Raw genomic sequence first — 27,629 nt, 5'->3', positions numbered from 1 at the left:
TGAAAAAGTCTGATCAGTGTTATTTCCTGACAGTTGCTGGTTGAAAATACAATCTACACAGCACCTTCTAATGAGCAGGTTGTTTATTTTTACCCCCTTTTTCTCCCCAATTGTTAGTTACAGTCTTGTCCCATCGCTGCAACTCCTGTACGGACTCGGGAGAGGCGAAGGTCGAGAGCCGTGCGTCCTCCGAAACACGACCCTGCCAAGCTGCACTGCTTCTTGACACACTGCTCAGAAGCCAGCCGCACCAATGTGTCAGATGAAACACTGTACACCTGGCGACCGTGTCAGCGTGCTCTGCTCCCGGCCCGCCACAGGAGTCGCTAGAGCACGAAGAGACAAGGACATCCCGACCGGCCAAACCCTCCCCTAACCTGGACGACGCTGGGCCAATTGTGAGTCGCCTCAAGGGTCTCCCGGTCGCGGCCAGCTGAGACACAGTCCGGTATCAAACCAGAAAATGCAGTAACGCAGCTAGCACTGTGATGCAGTGCCTTAGAACGCTGCACCACTAGGGAGGCCCTAATAAGCAGGTTTTGCATGCGTGGAGTTTCGGCTTGTAAATTAGTTAATTCACCAATAAAGAGAGTTCCACCACTTTTCAACCTCAAATACATTATCTCCAGCACCATACCAGTGTCTACATATGTGAAAACTGTATGTTTCTATGATCTGTGGTTAAATAGATAAGAACGGTCCTAAACAATGCTTGTACGTGACAGGGTAGGACTAAATGTAAGAAAATCATTTTCTAAACCTGCAACGAGTTTCCAGCCAAACGGAATGTATTGTTTTGCTCCCCACGTCACTGTGAATCTCACAGTGTTTCAAAATCCATGCTTTGGATTTTGATGATGTCATCAGGTTGAACTTTCTTACTTTAGATTTTTTTCTACAAAACGTAGTGCGCCATTTTCACATATGTAAACACTGGTAATGTACTGGAGATAATGAAAATGATGTAGAAAATGTTTGTAATTGCCTATTAATTGTTACCCAGAAATGATTTGATATTGATGTAAAAACGTCTGCATTCACAGTAAGTTTGACATATGGATGTATACGAGTCCTGCTGGAGAGCAACTCCTCTCTATATTGGTTTTGTGCATGTCATAGTGCTTATTTGTGCTGTGGAGGCAATACGCTCCATGAGGGCAGACAAGGGTATGTGCCGTCTCTGTATCCTTGGTCCACAGAGGACCATTCCCCACTCCGTTCTCATCAGACCTGACTATAACACAGTACAGTAGGCTACAGTAGCTCCTGGTGCAGGTTAATGGACCTGTGTGTGACAGGTCAAATCACCTGACACTGACCTCCCTTGACTCACACTCCTTCTCAGAGCTGCTTGCTTGCTTACTTGTTTGTTTAATCGGCTGGAAAGCACCGACTGTCATGTGGGGAAATGATTAACAAATGGACTGCATTTTAGCAGATGAGTGTGTCTGCTAAGCTAAGCCATGGAGGGAGGGAGCATTACCTTTCAGCAGGAAGCAGGAAGCTAACCCTGGGTGAATGAACTGAACTGGTGAGCTGGGACTTTGTTCCACCTGGCTGGGCTGGCTCTCGGTGTGCTGAGTGGAAGAGCAGGGCCACAGCGCTGTGCTGACCCAGGCTCCTGCTTCATTTCACCCAGAGGAGCACAGAGACCCTGCTTCGTTCCGCATCGCCCCTGCAGAGCCAGCTGCTTACTCTTAAAGAGGAGTGTTCCCTATTCTATTGTATTGTCTGTATCCTTGCACTGACTGGACATACTGTAGGAAACATGTCTGACATGGTTTCTGTACTGTATGCCCTGATCAAAGAAGAGAATACAGATAGGGCAAACAATATGTCCACATACTGTGCTTCATACTAATGTACAACAAGGTATATCTTCATCATAAAAAAGCTCTTAGATGCAGCGAGACAATGCCCTTTGTGTCATAACTATCAGTAGCCTACACCGCAGAGTCGAGTCCTTGCTGAGGCGTGGGCCTTTGGGTTGACACCCCCCACCCCCTGTCCTCTATGGGGTGACTACCTGGTGAGACAGTGGAAAACCACAGACATCCTTGAGGTCACGTGGGCTATTCTGTAGGCAGGGTTTTCTATTGCTCACCGCGTCAAAGACACCCACACACATAGACACCATTCTATGGGTTCCTGAAGAATTTGGATGGTGCTTCAAGTGTAATGATTATGTTTAGTTAATGTACCATCTAATTCGTGCAATGACAGTGACAGCGAAAGGAGTATCCAATGTAAATCATGTGGAACAAACTACTTTAGGGTACCACAAGTTACTAGTGTGCTACTATTATCCCCTGGAAGCAATCAACTGCAAATATAGAAAAAAATCTAATGACTCAACTATTTTAAACTCTAAATGTAAAATGGATCCATTTCTCCAACTTTCTGCAGCCTTTGATAAGGTCATTATAATAACCCACACAATGCCTAGCAGACAGACAGTAATTATATTAGCATTTCTCACCTGATTGTGTGCCTGGCTGAAAACCTTGACCTTTTCAGATTCTCTCTCACTGCTAGTGACGAGCTGGGGGTGCTAATTCTGCTCTCATAGAAAACTTTCTCCAACTACTTTTCCTTCAGGTCTCCACCCCTCATCCTATCTATGAACTGCATGCCTCAGGCCTCGTGCTTCCGAAATTCTCAATTGACAACTGTAGTTAGTAATTAAATGTGGGAAGATGAACGAAGAGAATATTCAATAGAATGTTTAGCTTGGTCAAGTGGTTTTATGTGTTGAACTACTATACTGTATAGCATTTGTTGCCAGAGATCAAGCTGAGTGCATGGTCATCTTGCTCTGCCATGATATGAACTGTATACCTACATGATCCTGTCTCCAGAGAATGACAATGATGGAGGGACCTGTCACTCATCGGGTTTCCAGGAGGAGCTATCAATTTCCAGGAGTCAACATGCCATCAGGGCTGGCTTTGGGGTGATTGAGGTGATGCCGAGTCATTGAGGGAAAAGGGAGATGGAACTCCATGTCCACTCTAATGGTCTCCATGGCAGACAGGGGTGTGGAAGGATGGGTAGGCTTGGTTGGCTGCAGAGCATGTGCGCCCTGACACCAGCTGTGAGAGTGACCCGGGCCCCCTGGCTCCTTGGCTGTGCAGTACTAGTGTACAGTACTAGGCACAAGGCCTTCCCTCCTGTCCTGTCTGGCTGGATCAGCTCTCACAGGGAGGATGGACAGCTCCAGGACCCCTGTGCCAATGGACCACCGCAGGATCAAGAGGCCTGGCCCACCAGCTGGGCTTGACCTTGGAACCTAAGTGGACAATCCTTCCCATTAGACCACAAGAAATGAGCCCACCGCTCCGACCTCCTCTGCTATGTCTACATTGAAACTGGATGTATAGAGTTTACTCGGCTGAGCCGGTGAGAGGACTGGTGCTAGAAAATAATGTCATTATCATTCATTATTGGACGTAATTTGAATCATTAAATTCATAACGGTCTGTCTGTCCTGATGGGTAGAAAAGGTTGAATAATCTCATTGGCTCTGCTTTTCAATCTGACAACAGGAGCAGACCATTATACTTCCCTCACTAACCTCTTGCTAATACTTCACCATTGGAAAACAAAACATAATTTTCCCTGTTTCACATATAGCTGCTACCCTCTCATTTGTAAGGCAGTTAAACATTATATTTTTTCAAACATGCGTCATAGACGCACTCCACCTAGCCTCCCCTGTTTTCCACCACTTCACCTTCCTTTATTCTCTCCATTCTCTACCAACAAGGTTTTTACCTGTTAAATAAATAATGGAGTTGGCCCTGGAGCTTTCAGAGTTTCAGAGTGGGGAGAGAAAGAGATGAAAAATAGAGATGTGCTCTGCTGCTCCCTGGTGAGAGAGGGAGAGGGAGAGGGAGAGGGAGAGAGAGATAGGGAGAGGGAAAGAGAGAGCAGCACGGTGCCCACAGCAAGGGCAGGCAACCCTCCACCCAGCAGAAAAATCATCAAACTTTTAATGACTTGGGCAATTACCCCCAGTGAGCCTGCTTAATGGCATCCAGAGGACGTCATTAGACACGAGGAGCTAACTACGTAGCGTTCCCTGGGCCAGACACAGCCAGTCACACTTTATTTTTTTAAATATTTGTTTCTTACAGTAGTGACATTTATTTTCATGCTTTATCGTAACTGGTCCCCCGTGGGAATCGAACCCACAACACCGCCTTTGCAAGCGCTGTGCTCTACCAACTGAGCCACCACAAAACAAGGTCACTCTGTACCTTCCAATGTCCTTTCACTGGGAGGGAGACCCCAGCACATGCTGCTACTAAAAAGCCCCATCGTCTCCTCCATGGACTCTCACATAGTCTTTGTCTCCTAGAACAACATAACAATCACAACAGAATCAGGCCACAACAGAGAGTTTCTCTGTTTGAAAGGCACTTCTCATCAGGTCATGTGAGGCAAATTATATTATTAAACCAGATCCCCCTCAGGGAATCATCTCAGAACATTCCCCTACTCTTGAATTATTCAGCCAGATTCTCTAAATGAGACAGGTGTGTGTTATCATTAGGAGTAGTAATTGTAGGGTGGTGCACTTGGGTAAATCAGGCCTTTCACTGGCTGGGCTGAGCTGAGGATTGATCCATCCATAGTGATTCTGTTGTCGAGCTCCATTATAGAATTCATCGTTTACACAGGTTTGCAATTAGTATGTCAGGCAGGCTGTTCTGCTCAGTGAGAGTGGCTGAGCTGAGGTTTCTACCTGACAGGACCTCAGCCGCCATCTTTCAAACACCTAGAGTATGAAGAGAAGGAAGGCAGTAGAACCAAGGGGGGGACCTAGGGTGAGCATCATAAAATTATTCTAGGGTCATGAAATCTATTCATGAAAAAGTGATTTGGTTATTAATACATTTTAGAGAATTGAAAGATGAGTCAATCCAAAGGAAAGCAAAGAAACATCCTAGAAATGACATAGTTTACATGCTCTGCCTGATCTCTGCATGGGCTCTGCCTGAGCTCTGCCTGAGCTCTGCCTGAGCTCTGCGTGGGCTCTTGAGGCTAATCTTTCTGCCATAAAGCGTGAAAGGTCAATAACCCTTCCAGAGCACTTCCAGTGTTGATGTTAGGAGAACACCCCTGCTGCTGTCCCCGTGCAGCGTCCTGTATTACCACACGATTTTATTAGGAATTACGGAAAATTTCAAAAATGTTTCTATGCTCCTAAACCCCTCTGATGCATTATTGGACTGTCTGTCTAAGTGGGAGAGCGAGGTAGAGCTAGAGCGAGGTAGAGCTAGAGCGAGGTAGAGCTAGAGTGAGGTAGAGCTAGAGTGAGGTAGAGCGAGGTAGAGCTAGAGGGAGGTAGAGCTAGAGCGAGGTAGAGCGAGGTAGAGCTAGAGCGAGGTAGAGCTAGAGTGAGGTAGAGCTAGGGTGAGGTAGAGCTAGAGTGAGGTAGAGCTAGAGCGAGGTAGAGCGAGGTAGCGCTAGAGCGAGGTAGAGCTAGAGCGAGGTAGAGCGAGGTAGAGCTAGAGCGAGGTAGAGCTAGAGCAAGGTAGAGCGAGGTAGAGCTAGAGCGAGGTAGAGCGAGGTAGAGCTAGAGCGAAGTAGAGTTAGAGCGAGGTAGAGTGAGGTAGAGCTAGAGCGAGGTAGAGCGAGGTAGCGCTAGAGCGAAAGCTACGTCACCAGGTTATGCAGCCCCCCACTCTCACTGCAGCGCTAGATAGAACTTTGTGGAATAATGCAAATCTACGAAAAATATAAACATCCTGTCACAGAAATTACTAAATTCTGGAAGTCCAATTGATTGTGAGATATGGCATATACATTTTATGTGATAAACTTGGGTCACGGGTTCACAATTTGACCTTTTCTGAGACCTCTGCCAAGCAAGGAGGACAGGAGCCGACCTAATCCTATCTCCCACTTTTACCTTGCGACCCCATTGGAAATAATTTCACCTGTCAACAACGTTATAGTGTATTATGCAATATATTCCAAAATCCAAACCAAATACATGACATCAATTAGGCGATTAAGGTTGTGAGCACAGTGTTTATGATCAGATTGACAATGATCTTATTTTTTTCTCCCCAATTGGTAGTTAAGGTCTTATCCCATCGCTGCAACTCATATACGGACTCAGGAGAGGCGAAGGTCAAGAGCCGTAAGTCCTCTGAAACACAACCCAACCAAGCCGCACTGCTTCATGACACAATGCCCACTTAATCCAGAAGCCAGCCACACCAATGTGTTGGAGGAAACACCATACACCTGGTGACTGTGTCAGCGTGCACTGCACTCGGCCCACCGCAGGAGTTGCTAGTGCACAAGGACATCCCTGCCGGCCAAATCCTCCCCTAACCCAGACAACGATGGGCCAATAGTGCACCGCCCCATGGGTCTTCCAGTCGCGGCCGGCTGCGACAGAGCCAGGACTCGAACCCAGACTCTCACTTGCGACTGCGAAGCAGTGTCTTAGACCACTTTGCCACTCGGGAGGCCGACAATGACCTTCTAATGTATTTGTGTGGTTACAATGCCATCTTTAGAGCGCAACATTTTCTGCTTGGTTTCCAGTGCATTGAAAAACGAATGAAATAGACTACTACCAAGGTCTGATGATGCTTCTGACAATATAGTAAAGGTGTGTTGTGTTGGGTGATGTGCTAAAGTCTGTAGGCTATTTTGAAAACTGCCGGTGTGTTGTGTTTATGAGGAGTCCCCTCCTGCGTGTGTTGTTGCATGAGCTGACTGCTGTTTCCTCCTTGCTTGGCAGAGATCTCAGAAAATGTAAAAATGTGAACCCACGACCCAAATTGATCATATAAAATGTATATGCCATATCTCACAATCGACTGGACTTCCTGAATTTAGTATTTTTTCGCTGTGACAAAACGTTTACATTTTCTGCATATTTGCGCTGTAATGAGTGGGGGGCTGTGTACCCTGTGACCTAGCTCTAGCTCTAGCTCTAGCTGAGTGAGAGAGGTGCACACTTTGACAGACAGTCCTACAACAAATCAGAGGGGTTTAGGAACATAGTCACATTTTAGAAATATGCCGTTATTCACCATTAATGCTATGAATACGGATTGCTGGCGGTGAAGCCATGCGAATAAAGATTCTAACTGTCTTCTGATAATGAGCCTGAATGCTAATGGCCGTTCCCCCTTGGTTAGGAGCACACCCCAGGGAAAGGGGACTGTGAGTTTCATGGTCCATAAAGAGAAGATACACACACATCACATTATCATGGGGAAGTTTTATTGTAGCAGCACTCCCAGTGTTTTCACAGTGTGCCCTATTCTCATAGAAGAGTAATGGCAGCGCCTGGGCTCTTCTGATAACCATTCTGGGAGATGAAGAAGTGTGACATTTCAAAATCGTATTGGGCAAAAAAACAAGGCAACGGTAAACATGCCGTCTCCCACGAATGATGCAGCGCCCCCCTTAGGCCAATCAGTGTGATTTTGTAAATGATGGATCTCTATGGTAAGTCGCATCATGTGAGAATGCTATTCATTGACTACAGCTCAGCGTACAACACCATAGTACCCTCAAAGCTCATCACTAAGCTAAGGATCCTGGGACTAAACACCTCCCTCTGCAACTGGATCCTGGACTTCCTGACAGGCCGCCCCCAGGTGGTGAGGGTAGGTAGCAACACATATGCCACGCTGATCCTCAACACTGGAGCCCCCCAGGGGTGCGTGCTCAGTCCCCTCCTGTACTCCCTGTTCACCCACGACTGCATGGCCAGGCACAACTCCAACACCATCATTAAGTTTGCAGACGACACGTAGGCCTGATCACCGACAACGACGAGACAGCCTATAGGGAGGAGGTCAGAGACCTGGCCGGGTGGTGCCAGAATGACAACCTATCCCTCAACGTAACCAAGACTAAGGAGATGATTGTGGACTACAGGAAAAGGAGGACCGAGCATGCCCCCATTCTCATCGATGGGGCTGTAGTGTAGCAGGTTGAGAGCTTCAAGTTCCTTGGTGTCCACATCATCAACAAACTAGAATGATCCAAACACACCAAGACAGTCATGAAGAGGGCACAACAAAGCCTATTCCCCCTCAGGAAACTAAAAAGATTTGGCATGGGTCCTCAGATCCTCAAAAGGTTCTACAGCTGCAACATCGAGAGCATCCTGACTGGTTACATCACTGCCTGGTACGGCAATTGCTCGGACGGTAGTGCGTACGACCCAGTACATCACTGGGGCTAGGGTGCCTGCCATCCAGGCACCCTATATACAGCCTCGCTACTGTATATAGCCTCACTACTGTTATTTTTCACCGTCTTTTTACTGTTGTTTTTATTTCTTTACTTACCTATTGTTCACCTAATACCTTTTTTGCCCTGTTGGTTAGAGCCTGTAAGTAAGCATGTCACTGTAAGCATGTCACCTGTCGTATTCGGCGCACATGACAAATTAACTTTGATTTGATTTGATCATTCACGCAAGTTTCATCAAAATCGAGCCAATGGTATCTGAGATATCGCGTTGGTTAGCTAGACTGATAATCCTGAGGGTTCACAGCCAATTTAGCAATCAGAAACAACCTGAACTGATGTTGTCGCTTACTTCCTTTTCCTTTTTTGCTGATGTCACAGGTCAGTGCAGATGGTGCAGATAATAATGCTCTGGCAGGAGCCTGCTCTCACCTGGACTGCTATTTGGATCCCACCCAGAAGCAGGTGTTATGCTGATAATTGGCCCATCATGTAGATTTTGGTTTCTCACTTGGCTGAGCTGCATCCCACACAGTAACTGTCAGAGACATGGGGGGAGCGGGAGCAGAGCAGCATTGAGAAGGGGCATGAGGTCTCATGTTATCACCCTCAGGAGGGTGAGCAAAACCTCAATTCGCTTTCTGTGTGCATGGCATAAAAGTTGTTTCACCCACTAGAGAGTGCAAATGATATTTTGAGAGGGTGCGAATAGGATAAATCCTATTGGATCGGGCTCAAAGACCACGTCTCCATACTTTATCATGGGTAATGCAAAATATCAAACACATTTCTGTTCACAGGAACACCTACTACCTTACATAGATCTACATATTCTGCATATGTAATGCAGAGATAAGAAAACTCTAGGGATTTCAGTTCTCCACAGATACAGTCGGCCTCAGACAGTGGTTGAGCAGACAGGACGGTACTGTACTGTTTAAGGGGGTTATATTTAGCGTGAGCAGGCAAACAGAGTGAATTCCAGGGCAGGCCTCTCCTCTCTGTGGCTGGCCAGTACCAGAGCCATGGCAGTTAGAGTTGAGGGAGAGAAGGGTGCTCTGTGTCCGGCTAACTGACCCACCCTACTAATGAGAGGGTGGTGTGGTGCAGTGGCTGCTCCTAATTACTACCAAGCAGCTGCAACCGCATGGAGCCGCGCGGAGCCCAGCGAGGGGCCCTGCCAGGCCAAGGGACAAGCCCTCCAGTGTGGAGAGGCCGCAGTCGCCCCACTTTGCCCCGCTCACTGCTCAGTGTTCTGGGTTCACTCCTACGCCAAGCAGCCCCCGCTGCAGCCTGCTATACTACTGCTGCTGCCTCATCAACTTCTCCTGCTGAAATTGCAGGGTAGCGGGGGAATCATGTCTGTAAATAAGGCTGCACTGACAAAAAAATGTCATGGTTCTTGTTTATCCGGCTGGGGACTTTCTGTTCAGATTCATATTGTCACTGACAGCAGCCCAGCTTCAGTTCCATAGAACAGGTATCCTATCCAAAATATTACCCAATATAGAAATGGCATTTTACTCCAACCCCTAAACTGGAGAGATATACTTTCTCTTAAAGGACTGGATAATGTTCATTTATTACAAACAATAAATGGTGTTTATTGGATTGAAAATACTTGAGTCACCAATTCACTTTAGAGAAAAGTGCTACCTCAAATAGAAATGGTTGCTATATGAAAACATACAGTCCTGTGAAGTCAGTGGGCACTTTGAGTCCCTGTCAAGAATTCACCACAGGTGGTAAGCGGTGAGAAGACAACTCCTGTTTTCAACTCCATGCGGAACAACACTGTAGGCCTCAGGTAGACAAGTGGGAGTAGCCTGCTGCCATTGGCTTGTGTGTGGAGAGAGAGGCATCTTTATGCTGAGTGAAGGGCAGGGGAGAGGGGTGACACTGACCTGCCTGTTCCTCTCATCCATGATCCTGGTGATCTGTATCTTCTTCCGTCCCATCTCTGCGTTCTGTTCGGTCTCTCTGACACCTCAAGAATATCAGAAAAACTACCGAGCTCGTCTTTTTCCTTATCTCCTAGCACATTGTACAACACTCTCTCTTCTCTCTCTCTGGCTCTGTCGTTTTCGTGACCACACCACAATCTGCAGGGGGGAGAGAGAGAGAGAGAGAGAGAGAGAGAGAGAGAGAGAGAGAGAGAGAGAGAGAGAGAGAGAGAGAGAGAGAGAGAGAGAGAGAGAGAGAGAGAGAGAGCGAGAGAGAGAGAGAGAGAGAGAGAGAGAGAGAGAGAGAGAGAGAGAGAGAGAGAGAACAGAGTTAACATAACACCCAGTGATCTCTTCTCAGGCACAACAAAGCAGCCAATGGCTCTGTGTTCCATTCCCTGACACATACAGAGAGGTTATGAGACAGACTGGAGAACATGATGGCACCTTATCTCCTCACCTGCACTTCCACAGCAGCTGGAGCCACTGTCAGAACACTTCAGACTTAAAGGAGAAACCGTTCGGAAAATGCTAAATGCAATTTATAAGTTCATCTGCTCTTTAGTGTTGAATAGGCCTGATTCAGAACCAATGATAAAAGTGCCTTTCAAGAGCTTTTCATACATAAGTGTGAAATTATCTTTTCCATTTTATGTGAGAAATGACTGCATTAAGCTCTTACTGAAGTACAAGTTGCCATGTGGAGCTGGTGTTGACTCCCAACCAAGTCAATGTCTACTGGGTATATCTGGCTTTGATCTTTAAGCTTAACAACCAGTAGCAGGATGACAGAATCACAGAGCTTTAACAACAAAAAATGTATCCTATTCTCTCTCCCTCTCTGTGTCTGTCTTACTCTCATATATACACCAGTAGTCAGTCAAAAGTATTCCTAAGATGCCTGTGAAGACCGAGCACAGAGCTTCACTCTTCCTTGGCCAAAGCTTTTGACACGGTAGACCATTCCATTCTTGTAGGCCGGCTAAGGAGTATTGGTGTCTCTGAGGGGTCTTTGGCTTGGTTTGCTAACTACCTCTCTCAGAGTGCAGTGTTTAAAGTCAGAACATCTGCTGTCTCAGACACTGCCTTTCCCCAAGGGTGTACCCCAAGGCTCGATCCTAGGCCCCACGCTCTTCTCAATTTACATCAAGAACATAGCTCAGGCAGTAGAAAGCTCTCTCATCCATTTATATGCAGATGATACAGTCTTATATTCAGCTGGCCCCTCTCTGGATTTTGTGTTAAACGTTCTACATCAACGCTTTCTTAGTGTCCAACAAGCTTTCTCTGCCCTTAACCTTGTTCTGAACACCTCCAAAACAAAGGTCATGTGGTTTGGTAAGAAGAATGCCCCTCTTCCCACAGGTGTGATTACTACCTCTGAGGGTTTAGAGCTTGAAGTAGTCACCTCATACAAGTACTTGGGAGTATGGCTAGACGGTACACTGTCCTTCTCTCAGCACATATCAAAGCTGCAGGCTAAAGTTAAATCAAGACTTGGTTTCCTCTATCGTAATCACTCCACTTTCACCCCAGCTGCCAAACTAACCCTAATTCAGATGACCATCCTACCCATGTTAGATTACGGAGACGTAATTTATAGGTCGGCAGGTAAGGGTGCTCTCTAACGGCTAGATGTTCTTTACCATTCAGCCATCAGATTTGCCACCAATGCTCCTTATAGGCCACATTACTGCACTCTATACTCCTCTGTAAATTGGTCATCTCTGTATACCCGTCGCAAGACCCATTGGTTGATGCTTATTTAGAAAACCCTTAGGCCTCACTCCCACCTATCTGAGATATATACTGCAGCCCTCATCCTCCACATACAACACACGTTCTGCCAGTCACATTCTGTTAAAGGTCCCCAAAGCACACACATCCCTAAGTCACTCGTATTTTCAATTTGCTGTAGCTAGCAACTGGAACGAGCTGCAACAAACACTCAAACTGGACAGTTTTATCTCAATCTCTTCATTCAAAAACTCAATCATGGAAACTCTTACTGACTGTTGTGGCTGCTTTGCGTGATGTATTTTTGTCTCTACCTTCTTGCCCTTTGTACTGTTGTCTGTGCCCAATCATGTTTGTACCATGTGTTGTCATGTGTTGCTGCCATGCTATGTTGTTGTCTTAGGTATCTATTTATGTAGTGTTGTGTTGTCTCTCTTGTCGTGATGTGTTTTGTCCTATATTTTTATTTTATTTATTTTTAATCCCAGCCCCTGTCCCCGCAGGAGGCCTTTTGCCTTTTGGTAGGCAGTCGTTGTAAATAAGAATGTGTTCTTAACTGACTTGCCTAGTTAAATAAAGGTTAAATAAATAAAACATATTTTTTTAAATTCCTCATCTGATCCAGGCCGCTGCCAGCTTTGCTCTTCAGATGATTAAGAGTACACCCAGTCAAGTTTAAATCCTCTGAGGTGGATGAGGTAGTTCCCACGTGAGGTACTCTGTAACCTGCCAACCTGGTCACTGGTTCAGACTCCAGCAGGCCCGGTGAACTTTGATCTCTGCTCAATGAGAGATAGATCTCTCCCTGAATGAGCATTCATCATTGACACATGGACATAATTTACAAGCAAATGGAAAAATGCTTATATTTCCCTTAGAACAGAACCTCTGGGCAAGGCTAACATTGTAGTATACAGCCTCGGTCCAGCAGAGATACAGTTAGCACTATAGACTATTGTGTGGTTACCATAGACCAAAAAGCAGTGAGAGCTGACTAACATCATGGGACCAGAAATGGCCAGTTCCAGCGGCACACAGTAATTTTAGGCTTTGAGACACTGGCATTATAGTGTCTGGCTGTCTGAATCTAACCACTGTTAGGCAAACTCAACATGAGATCACCTAGCCAACAATCCCCAACCCACGCACGGCTGTCCACAGTAAGGAAACTAACTACGCAAAGCCCCATGAAGAATTTCCCTAAACCACATCACAACAAGTCAGTGAGAACGACAGTGTTCTTTTTCATTCACTGTTTCCAAATACTCCTACTGACACTTTTTCTACTGGTGTGTCTGTATGAGTGTGTATTTCTGTCCGTCTCTCTCGCTTTGAAGAGCAGTTGACTTGCTTCTCTTGACACTACTGTACAATCGTAGATCTACATTTGAATACAGTGAAACACACACATTCCACCTCGTCTCTGAACTGTGAGAGGATCTGTCATAGCAGTCTACTCTAGTGCAGGTTCTTGTGGCATAATGCCTTGTGTCATGACATTTCTGTTACGTAAATATGAGATGACAAGCTGAGGTCCCTCAGACACCAGGTTTGCTACTGCACTCTGCTTGGTACAGCTACTATCTGAAGAAAACACAGAAATAGATTTCCTTATTCTATCTGTAAATCAAATAAAAAATCACATTTTATTTGTGTCACGTTCTGACCAGTAAAGGGGTTATTTGTTATTGTAGTTTGGTCAGGATGTGGCAGGGGGTGTTTGTTTTATGTGGTTTGGTGTTTGTTGGGTTATGTTATTTTGTAAGAGGGGTGTTTGTTTAGAGTGTTCCGGGGTTTTTGGGCTATGTTCTTGTTAGTTTATTTCTATGTTAGTTCTAGTCGTTCTATGTCTATGTTTAGTTAATGGGGTTGACCTTCAATTGGAAGCAGCTGCTCCTCGTTGCTTCTAATTGAAGGTCTTATTTAAGAGGGGTGTTTGTTCTATGGTATTTGTGGGTAGTTGTCTCCTGTTTAGTGTCTGAGCACCTGATAGGACTGTTAGAGTCGTTTTGTTTTTGTATACGTGATTTTGTTTGTTTTTTCTTCTTCACATTAAAAAGAAGATGAGTATACACGTTCCCGCTGCGTTTTGGTCTGATCATTACGACACCCGTTACAATTTGTCACATGTGCCGAATACAACGGGTAGACCTTATCGTGAAATGCTTACTTATAAGCCCTTATCCAAAAATGCAGTTTTAAGAAAAATGAGAGTTAAGAAAATATTTACTAAATCAATTATTATATATTTCTCTAAACACAATAAAATAACTATAATGAGGCTATATACAGGCTATATACAGGGTGTACTTCGATCATTGTTGCTGGGGAGGAATAATATTTAACACAGTAAAAGTTTGTTTGCCATTACAAAAATTCAGATCAGTTTTAGCATAATAAAAGGTGTTATAAATCAATGCATAACAACTGGTGAATGTTAAAGCACAGTTCTCAAAAGAGACACCAGATGGGAGACAGACAATCAACACCTGTACTGTTTTTATTTTCTTCTTCACTGATGCATTATGTATCAGTACATCTGTAGCATGTGTCGATTACTAAACCTTTTCACATAGCTGCCTAAACATAAAAAAAAGTCTAAGTAAAAAGTAATCCATAACTGAACTAAAATAAATGCTTGTGGGTTAACTGCTTGATGAATGTGAAGTCAACTTGTTCACAGGTGTAAGAGTTACAGGTGAAGTCAGAAGTTTACATACACTTAGGTTGGAGTCATTAAAACTCATTTTTCAACCACTCCACAAATTTCTTGTAAACAAACTATAGTTTTGGCAAGTCGGTTAGGACATCTACTTTGTGCATGACACAAGTAATTTTTCCAGACAGATTATTTCACTTATAATTCACTGTATCACAATTCCAGTGGGTCAGAAGTTTACATACACTAAGTTGACTGTGCCTTTAAACAGCTTGGAAAATTCCAGAAAATTATGTCATGGCTTTAGAAGCTTCTGATAGGCTAATTGACTTCATTTCAGTCAATTGGAGGTGTACCTGTGGATGTATTTCAAGGCCTACCTTCAAACTCAGTGCCTCTTTGCTTGACATCATGGGAAAATCGAAAGAAATCAGCCAAGACCTCAGAAAAAAAATTGTAGACCTCCACAAGTCTGGTTCATCCTTGGGAGCAATTTCCGAATGCCTGAAGGTACCACGTTCATCTGTAGAAACAATAGTACGCAAGTATAAACACCATGGGACCACGCAGCCGTCATAACGCTCAGGAAGGAGACGCGTTCTGGCTCCTAGAGATGAACGTACTTTGGTGTGAAAAGTGCAAATCAATCCCAGAACAACAGCAAAGGACCTTGTGAAGATGCTGGAGGAAACAGGTACAAAAGCATCTATATCCACAGTAAAACGAGTCCTATATTGACATAACCTGAAAGGCCACTCAGCAAGGAAGAAGCCACTGCTCCAAAACCGCCATAAAAAAACCAGACTACGGTTTGCAACTGCACATGGGGACAAAGATTGTACTTTTTGGAGAAATGTCCTCTGGTCTGATGAAACAAAAATAGAACTGTTTGGCCATAGTGACCATTGTTATGTTTGGAGGAGAAAGGGGAGGCTTGCAAGCCGAAGAACACCATCCCAACCGTGAAGCACGGGGGTGGCAGCATCATGGTGTGGGGGTGCTTTGCTGCAGGAGGGACTGGTGCACTTCACAAAATAGATGGCATCATGAGGCAGGAAAAAGATGTGGATATATTGAAGCAACATCTCACGACATCAGTCAGGAAGTTAAAGCTTGGTCGCAAATGGGTCTTCCAAATGGACAATGACCCCAAGCATACTTCCAAAGTTGTGGCAAAATAGCTTAAGGACAACAAAGTCAAGGTATTGGAGTGGCCATCACAAAGCACTGACCTCAATCCTGTAGAAAATTTGTGGGCAGAACTGAAAAAGCGTGTGCGAGCAAGGAGGCCTACAAACCTGACTCAATTACACCAGCTCTGTCAGGAGGAGTGGGCCAAAATTCACCCAATTTATTGTGGGAAGCTTGTGGAAGGCTACCCGATAACGTTTGACCCAAGTTCAACAATTTAAAGGCAATGCTACCAAGTACTAATTGAGTGTATGTAAACTTCTGACCCACTGGGAATGTGATGAAATAAATAAAAGCTGAAATAAATAATTCTCTCTACTATTATTCTGACATTTCACATTTTTTAAATAAAGTGGTGATCTTAACTGACCTAAGACAGGGAATTTTTACTAGGATTAAATGTCAGGAATTGTGAAAAACTGAGTTTAAATGTATTTGGCTAAGCTGAATGGAAACTTACGACTTCCACTGTATGTACTGTAGGTAGAGAGCAGAGTTGTAATCCTGGCTGTGAGTTGTGTCCTAATCTCGTTGGGTGACAGAGCAGAGCAGGGCAGGGCCGGGGCAGCAGAGGGGATGCAGAGTTACACTAAATCCTGGTGGATTACTGCAGCACGTGGAGACGGGCCAGCACTGCAGTGTGTCACCACTCACAGCCTCGGCACGGCACGCCTCTGTACAGGTGGATGAACGTAACCCTCCACAAGGCTCGCTAACTAGAGCATGCTACCATGAGTCATACCACTCCCATTGTTTAGCGCTCAATGATGCCAATGCTAAACTGCAGCTAAGTAACATAACTGAAGTCAATTGGCCGGCAGGTAGCCTAGTGGTTCAGAGGGTTGGGCCGTGAACTGAATTGTCACTGGTTCGAATCCCCAAGTCGACTAGATGAAAAATCTGTCAAATGGGCCCTTGAGTAAGGCACTTAACCCTAATTGCTCTGGATAAGAGTTTCTATGAAATGATGATTAAACTGCCACTGACTCTCCAGGTCCATACAACTATGGTGTTTTAAAGATGAAGTTAGCTGAACTATGCATTTAAAGCTTTACTCTATGTTAATCACGCTTGATAGGATTATTCTGTCCATTTCACCTTGCTTGTAAGAATGAAAATGTATACATCTCACCATGTACTCTTTAGAAGACCTTGATAATGTACACCTGCACCACTTAGTCTTTCATTTAAACCAGTCCAGCACTTCTTAAAGGTGCTTACCAAACATTTGCACCATAGAGATCAATGCACAGTGAATATGTCTCTATAGGAGAGACTACATCAGGCTGACATCAAAATCAATACCAGCTACATGACACACAGAATGTGTAGACGAAACCAAGCCTCATTTACAACCATACGAACCAAGAGTGTAAATACAGTGGGACGTTTTGAGCATTGTTGTTTAGCTTAAAAAGTCCTCTTTGATTCTTGGAATGAATCTAATAAAGAGTGATGTCTGGCCACGGAGACAGGCCCAGTAGCAGCCGCTCTCTGTCCCTTCCTCCCTCCCGTGAGACAGGCCTCTGGGAGATGGGGAGGGTTGGTGACGGGGTCGGCCCTTTCACACTCAATAAAACATGCTCCACTCCCATGTAATTACTGAACACAGCACATCCGCCTCACTCCCTCACTCCCTCTCAGTCAGTAAGCCTGAATAAGCTCTGCACGTAGTCACAGAGCTGTAGGCCTAGTATTACTTAACCTCATATTACATCTTACACTGCTGTCCAACACAAAAGACGACATCCTATATGGTTCATTTCATTTAAAGGATGAGACCAGATCATCTATTATTGACCCTGTTATTGGCCATACTACATTCAGAGCATGATGTGGTTAGAATGATATATCTTAAAGCCAAGAAAAACATTGAATGCTTTGAATGTTCAGCTCTTACTTGCTTCAAAGACTCTATACATTCAAATGTGTGTACTGTACTGTCTAAGTGAGTGTTTAATGTGAGGAAAGCCTAACCCATTTCCCTTATTACTCTGACTGTCATGGACAGGAGCCAAAGTCCTGAGCATAGCCATGACAGTTGTGCTTCCTGTGTGTGAAGAGCTCAGTTTGACTATCCTACCACAGGGCCAGGCCACGGAGTGGGCAGACAAGACTCAACTTCCTGCCTCTCCACTTCCTGTTTTTCAGGACCACTTCTAAATGCCCACTGCAGGGGAGGGATAGAAAAAAGGGAGGGAGTGTGCCTTGGGGACACCCTTACTCTCTGATCTCCTCCACGTGTTGCCTTCCTGACTGTAAATCTGAGACTAAACAACAACAGGACTCCACCTCCTGTTCATTCTCTCTGTGTGTTTATTATGTTTACAGTACAGGGCCATTAGACAGGCTGGACAGGCACATGCTGCCACACCAAGCACTCCACCACTTTCTATTCAGTTAGATGTCAGGCCTTTCCTTGTTTTGGTCAGGACGGATAATGACTTGAAACATTTCCTGAGTTACATAATGATGAATAACTACGCCATCACACACTAAACTAATGAGCAGTAAAATACTGATTAAACAGAGTTCATACTTAACAAGAAAACAGCAGCGCAAAATGGTAGCAATATAATCCCAAAACTTGAAAGTGGAAGGAAATGGCTCAGTTCCAGTTTGTTAGGCTTTAAGCGGTGTGGGGACATGGAGCAAAGTAAACCCTCATGGTTCTGCTGCTTCGTTTCAATGAGACCCTGACATAAGTGCATTAAGAAATGAACACCCCAACTCTTTGTTCTTCCTATCATCAGGCTCTGCTGTACCTGGAAATGGGGCTGTTGGCCTGGGGGGGAGTGGAGGAGAGCCAGCCTCTCTCTCTCCCGCTCCTACACTTCCCTTTGTGAGAGCACCCTTATCTCCCACTCCAGCAGGGAGAGGTAGGATTGTGGCCCCAGAAGCAGCATCACTAGTGTTAATGTCTCCTGATGCTAATCTGACACACGGCTGATCCTGCAACAACCACTTCCTCCATTCCTCTCTCCCGCTTTCCATCTCTCTCTTTCTCCATTCCTCTCTTTCTCCCTCTCTCCCTCCACCTCTCCCTCCTACCCCTCAGTCTCTCTCTTTCTCTCTCACTCTCACTCTGTACATTCCCTCACCTCTGTTTCCAAGGCAACTAATGAGATATAATTAATAAGATCTACCAAAGGGGTGTGTGAACAGAAATGAGTGAGAAAGAAGCCTTGAGAAAGAGAGAGAGCTGCTTGCCTAGTGAGCTAAAGAAACCCCTTTAAATGTGTGTGCATATTGGACTTTCTACAGCTTGTTAACTTTCTTTGTAGATCATTGCTTGGGGTGACATTATCTTCCTAGACAATGACTTCAAAAACATTTATGAGAAGTTAAGACGATTACTATATTAGCACCATGATAAACCACACCCTTAGAAATAGCTGGGGTACTTTGAACCACTACAAGCCAAGTGAAAAATCTCATAATGAACATTTTACATTGAGTAAGTGCTTTATGTTATTGATAGAAGGGATGTTAAATTAGTTTTTTTTATGATATTGAGATTACAACAGAAAGTGTCTTCCTCCTTTATTTCACATAATACAGTAGTTATACTCAAGTATGCTGTAACGATGTGCGCTGAGAGTCAGGAAGCAAGTTCAAGGAGTGTTTTAATAAAATAAACATAATACAAAACAAGAACCTCAAACAACGCACAGACATGAAACAGAAACAATGACGCCTGGGGAAGGAACCAAAAGGAGTGACATATATAGGGCACGTAATAAAGGAAGTGATGGAGTCCAGGTGAGTCTGACGACGTGCAGAAGCGTGTAACAATGGTGACAGGTGTGCGCCTTAACGAGGAGCCGGGTGACCTAGAGGCCGGAGAGGGAGCACACGTGACATACACCTTGATTTGAGTGGATCGAGCCCTGACGTACATTGATATGATTTGAGTGGATCGGGCCCTGACGTACATTGATATGATTTGAGTGGATCCGGCCCTGACGTACATTGATATGATTTGAGTGGATCCGGCCCTGACGTACATTGATATGATTTGAGTGGATCGAGCCCTGACGTACATTGATATGATTTGAGTGGATCCAGCCCTGACGTACATTGATATGATTTGAGTGGATCCGGCCCTGACGTACATTGATATGATTTGAGTGGATCCAGCACAGACGTACATTGATATGATTTGAGTGGATCGGGCCCTGACGTACATTGATATGATTTGAGTGGATCCGGCCCTGACGTACATTGATATGATTTGAGTGGATCGGGCCCTGACGTACATTGATATGATTTGAGTGGATCCGGCCCTGAAGTACATTGATATGATTTGAGTGGATCGGGCCCTGAAGTACATTGATATGATTTGAGTGGATCGGGCCCTGACGTACATTGATATGATTTGAGTGGATCGGGCCCTGACGTACATTGATATGATTTGAGTGGATCGGGCCCTGACGTACATTGATATGATTTGAGTGGATCCGGCCCTGAAGTACATTGGCAATTCAAGTTAGAGTACAACAAGGGTTAGACAGTGACTCACATAAACATTCCAAAGCATGTTCTGCATAGCGTGCATAGTAAATAATAATGGTTAATTGAGTTTACGGCTACTGGGACATGACAAAGCTTCATCACTTGTATAACTATTTTAGCGCGCATCTTAATCGGACCGAAAGTTGAAGACTGAAGTTGTTGACCTACCTTGCTCAAGTTTATCTTTTTTTTTCTCCCATTGACATGTATGAGAGTATGAAGTGTAGGGGACAATGATGCAGTATTCACAGACTACAGAGTGGTTGTGTTGAGGAGGCAGACCAGAGCAGGCCAGGCTGTGAGTGGTTCATCTCTCCCAATGATGACTGCTACCTCACTCCAACTCTCCACTGACCCAGCTGTAATCCCACGTTGGATCAATGCAAGTTCAAACAATCATCCATCCTGCTAGCACCTAACTCTGGCTGGGAAGATGGAGTTGCAGACAGGGACTAAGCTACTTATCACCTCCACAATGACATCATCAGGAAAACCCCAGCGGACTAAGTGGTACTTCTCTTGGTGAAAATAGTTTTAGACCACCACATCATATAACATCCATCAATAACCTGGGAGAAATAGATGACTGCAAAAAACGAATCTCTTTAGGAGAGAGGTCAATAACAGAACATACACCTTTACAGCCTTGCCAATCAAGACAGGTATATTATTGTTACTTTTGAATGTATTCCTATTGCAGGCTGAAATCAGCAAGTTTCAAGGTATGGTAAGGTCTGGATAATAGGCTACATATCCAGAAGGACAGAAAAACACAACATGAGATGCTGACAGTGAAACTGAGCGCTAGCAGACAGACACCCTCACTCTCAGTCACACAGTAATGTCAGGGGATGAGAGGACTATGCAAGGTGACTTTGACTAAATGCCTGGGGTCCATGACAGAAAGCCATTGACTTGACTGTGGCATATTTTTCTCACTTATCACCATCCTAAATCCTAAAAGCTTGTATGATGACACTAAGAGGGAATTAACACATATTCCCTTTGGCCTGAAGGCACAGTAAGAAGAATCTGAGGCCAGTAAGTCACCTGCAACAAGCAGGAGACACAGTGTACTGTAATCACTGCCAACATGTACACCCTAACTGGCCTAGCAGACAGTCAGTTACACTGACTGCTCATGTATCTTCTACAGGCGTGGAACACTGCATTGAAGTTCAGACAACAGAGCTTGATAAACGTCATAGTCCAAACAGATGTTGTTGTGCTGGAGCTGGTGTATGACTGTGAGTATGTGAGCGCACGTGTGTTTGTGTGTGAACTTAAAAGGGAATAGAGAGGAAACAGGAATAAAACCTTGAGATGGAAGAGTTTCCCCCACCCCCATCCCCAGCCCCAGCTTTCTTGCCGTGTGCGGTAGACGCAGCGTTGTAACATAATTACTGCTGGGGCGCCTCTATTCCCAATGATCCATTTGCGTCCGTCAGGTTTTCGAGTCGAGCCGATGAATGGATTCTCAGTTTCTCAAGGATAAAGAGATGACCCTATCCTAACTGGTGTATCCATTTCATGTACAGAGGCCACTCTCCTTCTCAAGGTTCGTCTCCTGATGCTAATTGTAGTACAGCGCTTTAGCATGAAAAGGATGCAAGCTTTGAGTAATGATTTTTTCTTCATTAAAAAGGTCTGGTTGAGGAATTATACTGCCGGTTATTCAGATCTGAAAAAAAAGAAACCTGCTCCGATTTGCAATGGTGAACAACCCACAAGCTAAATGCAAATGATATGCAACTATTTTAATTTGAGCATCTTGCTGTTTTTTGGATGAATCCCAAAACGTATTACCGTGTTATGTGACAGTCACAAATCACTTCTAATCAACCAAAATGTCATATTCTACTGCCAAAATGAAACTGACTAAGTGTCTAAGCACTCACATCAAATTAGGAGTAACGGCCAAACACAGTCACTCAACATCACTGTCTCTGAGCCAAAACCTCTCTCCAAAAACATTTAATCACCAACATCCCTTATGACAGTATGTCAATTTTACCAGTGAATTTCCTGACACGAATCAGCATCAGAATCTGACATTCTCTATGGATGAGCACTTCAAGTGTCACAGCGCACCCAAGTTCTCCTTTTCTAAATCAATCTGATAGACTCACAGATGACACAGGTCTAAAAGAAATGCACAAGCTGAACATTCCTGAAAGTTTTCCTAACATTTCTGTACACTTTCTTCATCCTTCATAATCTACATTTTTCAGGGATATCAGGAAAAGCCCAATTTCAGAGTCTCCTGTAAACATACATGCACCCACACCCAAATTCCTGCATCCTAAATGTTAGCATGTCAGCCTTGTTGGACTGTGGACCTGTTGACTGTGTGATTTGGTGGTATGTGTCCATTTGCATGGTTGTCCATCATCTCAGGGACTTCTCACCAGGGAGGGATAATCACACCAACACAGAGGGGTGTGACACCCCCCTACCCTCAGCCCCCAAGGCACCCTACAAACTGTGTTAAGCGGCATGGCAGCCTTTTGATGTTCCACAGACCGCAAATCCAAAATGGTAAACAGCACAGATGAATCAAGATCTTCTTCCTGGGGGAATATGCTGTGTAAGGATATTAGGGACGCATTGCATTAATGTGTCTCGGCAGCACTACATTTACCAGCTCTCATCCCCACTAAATGTACTGAATATCCAGATGAAACATTCTGATACAGTTTAGATATGTCATTCTTCTTCAAATATGTTGTTTGATCAACAGCAGGCAGATTTAACTATATAAACAAATGAAACTACTCGGAGTTTACCATGTTGTGTTACACATCATGTACACACCGTTTATGTTGGTTGTTAGTGTGTTCATTCCTGTCTTGTCCAACAGAGCACTGGTGCTTCTTTTAATGGATTTTTTTGTTCTTCAAAAAATGGCTTAGAATAAATATTAGATTTTCTCTTTCCATTTTTCTCTTGCTCTCCATCCCTCTGTTTCTCAGTGTTCCATTACATAAAAGGTTTATGCAACCCAAGCAGCATGGACCATTATGACTCATGAAAACTGTGAAAGGTTCAACATTGATTTGATTTTTTAACAAAGAAAATGGATGACTCAACACATACCTACATAGATGATCGTGGAAATCACAACATATAACACTAATCCCATAAGGAAAGGGTACAGCGGTTGGAAGATTATATAATGCTAAATAACAGAATTGTAATCAATATACAGCCAATAAATCCATGTCACTTTGGCAAGGTGAAACCACTTATTTCCATTGCAACATAAGCCCTGATTTTCGACAATTCATTTTTCTGTTCACTGGTTTCAATTTCTTGTTTAGTGTTTTTTGGGCTGATAAAACTCTTCCGTTTATTGTAAATGAGTGCTTGTCAAGAACGACAGGGAAAAGAGGAAAGATGTACGGTAGCGATAACATTAAACAACCACATCATATAGGCACCAGAGAGAATGCCCAGTGGATGCAAAACTGCTTTACTTCAATACCAAGCCAAAGCTGAGTAACAACTTTAACTTTGAAATATAGATGTGCTCTTATATAAACGTTGTCTGCCTGGTGGATGACTGGCGCTTATGCAACCAGCGTTTGAATGGGGGCATATCCTTGGAAACGTTATGCTTGTACAGGACAAAAAGAACAGAAAATGTGTCATTCTAAAGTATCTACTCTATCAATACTTTTTGTTTGTTGCTCAGAACACCACATCTGAACCAAACATAAGAACTTTCCTCGAGCAAATATGTCCCAAGATCAAGAATAATGTATTGTAAATTATCCAGGAATGTATTTTTTATGCCACGGGCTCAACATCAAATAAACGATATTATGAATATTTCCAGGCATTCCAGAAAGAATTGGCTTAGTTTGCATAATGTTTCAGTAACTCCATAAAGAAGCAGTGCTAGAGAACAACAAGGAATTATGTATGGGTGAGAATGTAAAGCTGATACAATCTATCTTTACCACAATTTGCATGTTTTGTTTTGTACTTTGGGATTTAAGCACAGCTCTGCCTTTTGGAATTTCCTAAATGTCCTCTGAGTCGATATTATACTAAATGAAACCCATTCTTTTCAAAGTCAATAGGACAGATGGATCAAACACAAAATGAAGTTGTTTGACAGATCATTATACAAACATATCCTCCCATCCATACATACATAGTGTGCTACACACACACACACACACACACACAGAGAAACCCACTGGCCCTGCTGCCTGCCTCTCCAGGAATCTTTCCAACCCGACTGTTTTGTGATAGCCTGTGGCCCTGACTGAGTCCCAGTTGCTGGTGACGGATGCCTCTACCCCCATGCATGGTCTGAACACTGTTGGCAGCTTGGTCAGTGACAGGGGGGCCGAGGGGAGGGAGGGAACTAGGAACAAGCTGGGGAGCAGAGTGTGTGACACTGGCCGAGTACATCCAGAGAACAGCTGATACACCAGTGGGATCAGTCAGTCTACTATTTCACCTGGATCAGCAGCGCACATGCGCCACACATGGCACACAGTCTGGTCCCAGGCAGAGACAGACTGGACTGGGAGAGAGAAGGAGAGAGGGAGGGCAGAGACAGCTGGCAGACTCAACAAACTCTCACACAGAGGCTTAAGAGAGCCAGGCTCTGGAGACTGAAATTAGGGTACAACTACTGCAGCCAGGACAGGAATTAAATATATATTTTTGGGATGAAGAAAGAAAATGAGTGCCTTAATATAAAACTTTGGTTTTACATTCCAGGCTATAACCTGTACTGTATTACTGCTCCCAGTGAGATTGTGCGACTACATGTTTTCATACAGGAGTGGTGTAATGTTTTCCCTGGTTGGATGCTGCCAGGGCTGTAAAGGCAGAGGGATGATGTCATGCCCAGCCCAGTAAAAGTGATACGTCCCCGTCCCAGCTTCCACTTCTCCTAATAAGGCAGGGGTCAAGTCTCTTTCCTTACACTAGCGTAGGAACATCGTAGGGGAAATTGATGGGGAGAAATATTGGCTGTACCTACTGCTTAGATTAGGCTTGGGTGGTATCCAGTTTTTCGTACCGTCATACTGTCCTTCCCAGGATTCACAGTATTACTGGCATAGCACACAAGGGGGCATTAAAAACTTTTAAAAAAGCGCATTGGGCATCTATTTACCAGAATGCTTAAAAAAATTGCACAAAAGGAAGGAAACTTTTACCTGAATGCTAACAAGCACAAACCAACAAAGTAATTGTAAAGACAAATCCAGCTTCGGTGATGTACTGGGCCGTACGCAGTACCCCCTGTAGTACCTTGCGGTCAATTAACAGATTTCCCAATCTTCTCCTCCTCTTCTTCATCTTTAATGTTGACATTCAGCTCCAGTGTTTGAGTGCAGTCTTCCAGCTTCACCGATGCCATTTCTGGACCCTGCAGTGCAAGCTGGGCTCCACTGTCACAATCAGGCAGTGATGCAACCCAGCAGGATGCTCTCGATGGTGCAACTGTAAAAGCTTTTGAGGATCTGAGGACCCATGCCAAATCTTTTCAATCTCCTGAGGGGGAATAGGTTTAGTCGTGCCCTCATCACAACTGTTTTGGTGTGCTCGGATAGCATACCCATGTAACTTCATGACCTCATGTCATCCGTACAACAGAGAGAGACTCACCAATAGAACACTATGGACATATCAGGTCCCGCTTTCTCCTGTTGTGCTCTTTACAACAAACATGTGACTGGCTGATGTTCAGGGGAACTACGGTAGACTTCTTAATTAAATATAATGTGACAAGCGAAACAAAGAATGCGATCTGCTTTATCTTATTGCACAAGTTGACTGCTGGTATTTATACTGAAGAATAAAAACACAACATGTAAAGTGTTGGTCCCATGTTTCATGAGCTGAAAAAAAAGATCCCAGAAATGTTCCATATGCACAAAAAGCTTATTTCTCTCAAATGTTGTGCACACGTGTTTACATCCCTGTTAGTGAGCATTTCTCCTTTACCAAGAAAATTCATCCACCTGACAGATGTGAAATATCAAAAAGCTGATTAAACAGCATGATCTTTACACAGGTGCACCTTGTGCTTGGGACAATAAAAGACCACTCTAAAATGTGCATTGTGTTGTTTCACGACACAATGCCACAGATGTCTCAAGTTATGAAGGAGTGTGCAATATCCATACTGACTGCTGGAATGTCCACCAAAGCTGTTGCCAGAGAATTTAATTTGAATTTCTCTACCATAAGCCGCCTCCAACGTCGTTTTAGATAATTTGGCAGTATGTCCCGACCTCACAACTGCAGACCACGTGCAACCATGCCAGCCCAGGACCTCCACATCTGGCTTCTTCACCTGCGGGATCATCTGAGAATTTCGGTGCAAACTGCCAGAAACGGTCACAGGGAAGCTCATCTGCGTGCTCGTTGTCCTCACCAGGGTCTTGACCTGACTGCAATTTGGCGTCGTAACTGACTTCAGTGGCAAATGCTCATCTTCGATGGCCACTGGCATACTAGATAAGTGTGCTTTTCAGTGATGAATCCCGGTTTCAAATGTACCAGGCAGATGGCAGACAGCATGTATGGCGTCGTGTGGACGAGCAGTTTGCTGATGTCAATGTTGTGAACAGATTGCCCCATGGTGGCGGTGGGTTTATGGTAAAGGCATGAGCTATGGAATGCACAGAGATACTGTGATGAGATCCTGAGACCCATTGTGGTGCCATTCATCCACCGCCATCACCTCGTGTTTCAGCATGATAATGCACGGCCCCATGTCGCAAGGATCTGTACACAATTCCTGGAAGCTGAAAATGTCCCAGTTCTTCCATGGCCTGCATACTCACCAGCCATGTCACCCATTGAGCATGTTTGGGAAGCTCTGGATCGATGTGTACGACAGCGTGTTCCAGTTCTCGCCAATATCCAGCAACTTCGCACAGCCATCGAAAAGGAGTGGGACAACATTCCACAGGTCACAATGATTAGCCTGATCAACTCCATGCGAAGGAGCGTGTTGCACTGCATGAGGCAAATGGTGGTCACACCAGATACTGACTGTGTTTTTTTAAGGCATCTGTGACCAACAGATGCATGTCTGTATTCCCAGTCATGTGAAATCCATAGATTAGGACCTAATGAATTTATTTCAATTGACTGATTTCCTTATATGAACTGTAACTCAGTAAAATCTTTAAAATTGTTGCATGTTGCGTTTATATTTTTGTTCTGAGTACTTAACAAGTAGCTACAAATACTTCAAATAAATAGTTTCAACGATATTGACGGTATATGAAAACCATCCCGTGGGTATTTCCAAATACCCCGGTATACGGTGCATACAGTATACCGCCCAACCCTAGCTTAGATAATTTCACAGTGTC

The 27,629-nt window shown here is 44.3% G+C and overlaps 1 protein-coding gene across 6 annotated transcripts in view; it reads right to left on the bottom strand.

Annotated features, from left to right (window-relative positions):
• The window catches only part of mef2aa (myocyte enhancer factor 2aa), a 95,694-nt gene that overhangs the window by 45,933 nt on the left and 22,132 nt on the right, over positions 1 to 27,629 (bottom strand). For 5 of the 6 annotated variants that reach the window (XM_014124111.3, XM_014124112.3, XM_014124110.3 and 2 more), the window contains exon 3: positions 10,137 to 10,334. In XM_014124111.3, coding sequence (XP_013979586.1) covers positions 10,137 to 10,190 — 54 coding nt within the window. In that variant the 5' untranslated portion in view covers positions 10,191 to 10,334. Of the gene's footprint in view, positions 1 to 10,136; positions 10,335 to 14,951; positions 15,095 to 27,629 lie in introns of all 6 variants that reach the window. The other variant, XM_082957230.1, reaches the window with a different exon arrangement.

This window comes from Salmo salar, chromosome 10 (genome assembly GCF_965601325.2).
Source record: "Salmo salar chromosome 10, fSalSal1, whole genome shotgun sequence".
NCBI lineage: Eukaryota > Metazoa > Chordata > Actinopteri > Salmoniformes > Salmonidae > Salmo > Salmo salar.
The sequence above is the reverse complement of the archived record's forward strand: the minus strand, read 5'-3'. Positions and strand labels throughout refer to the sequence as shown.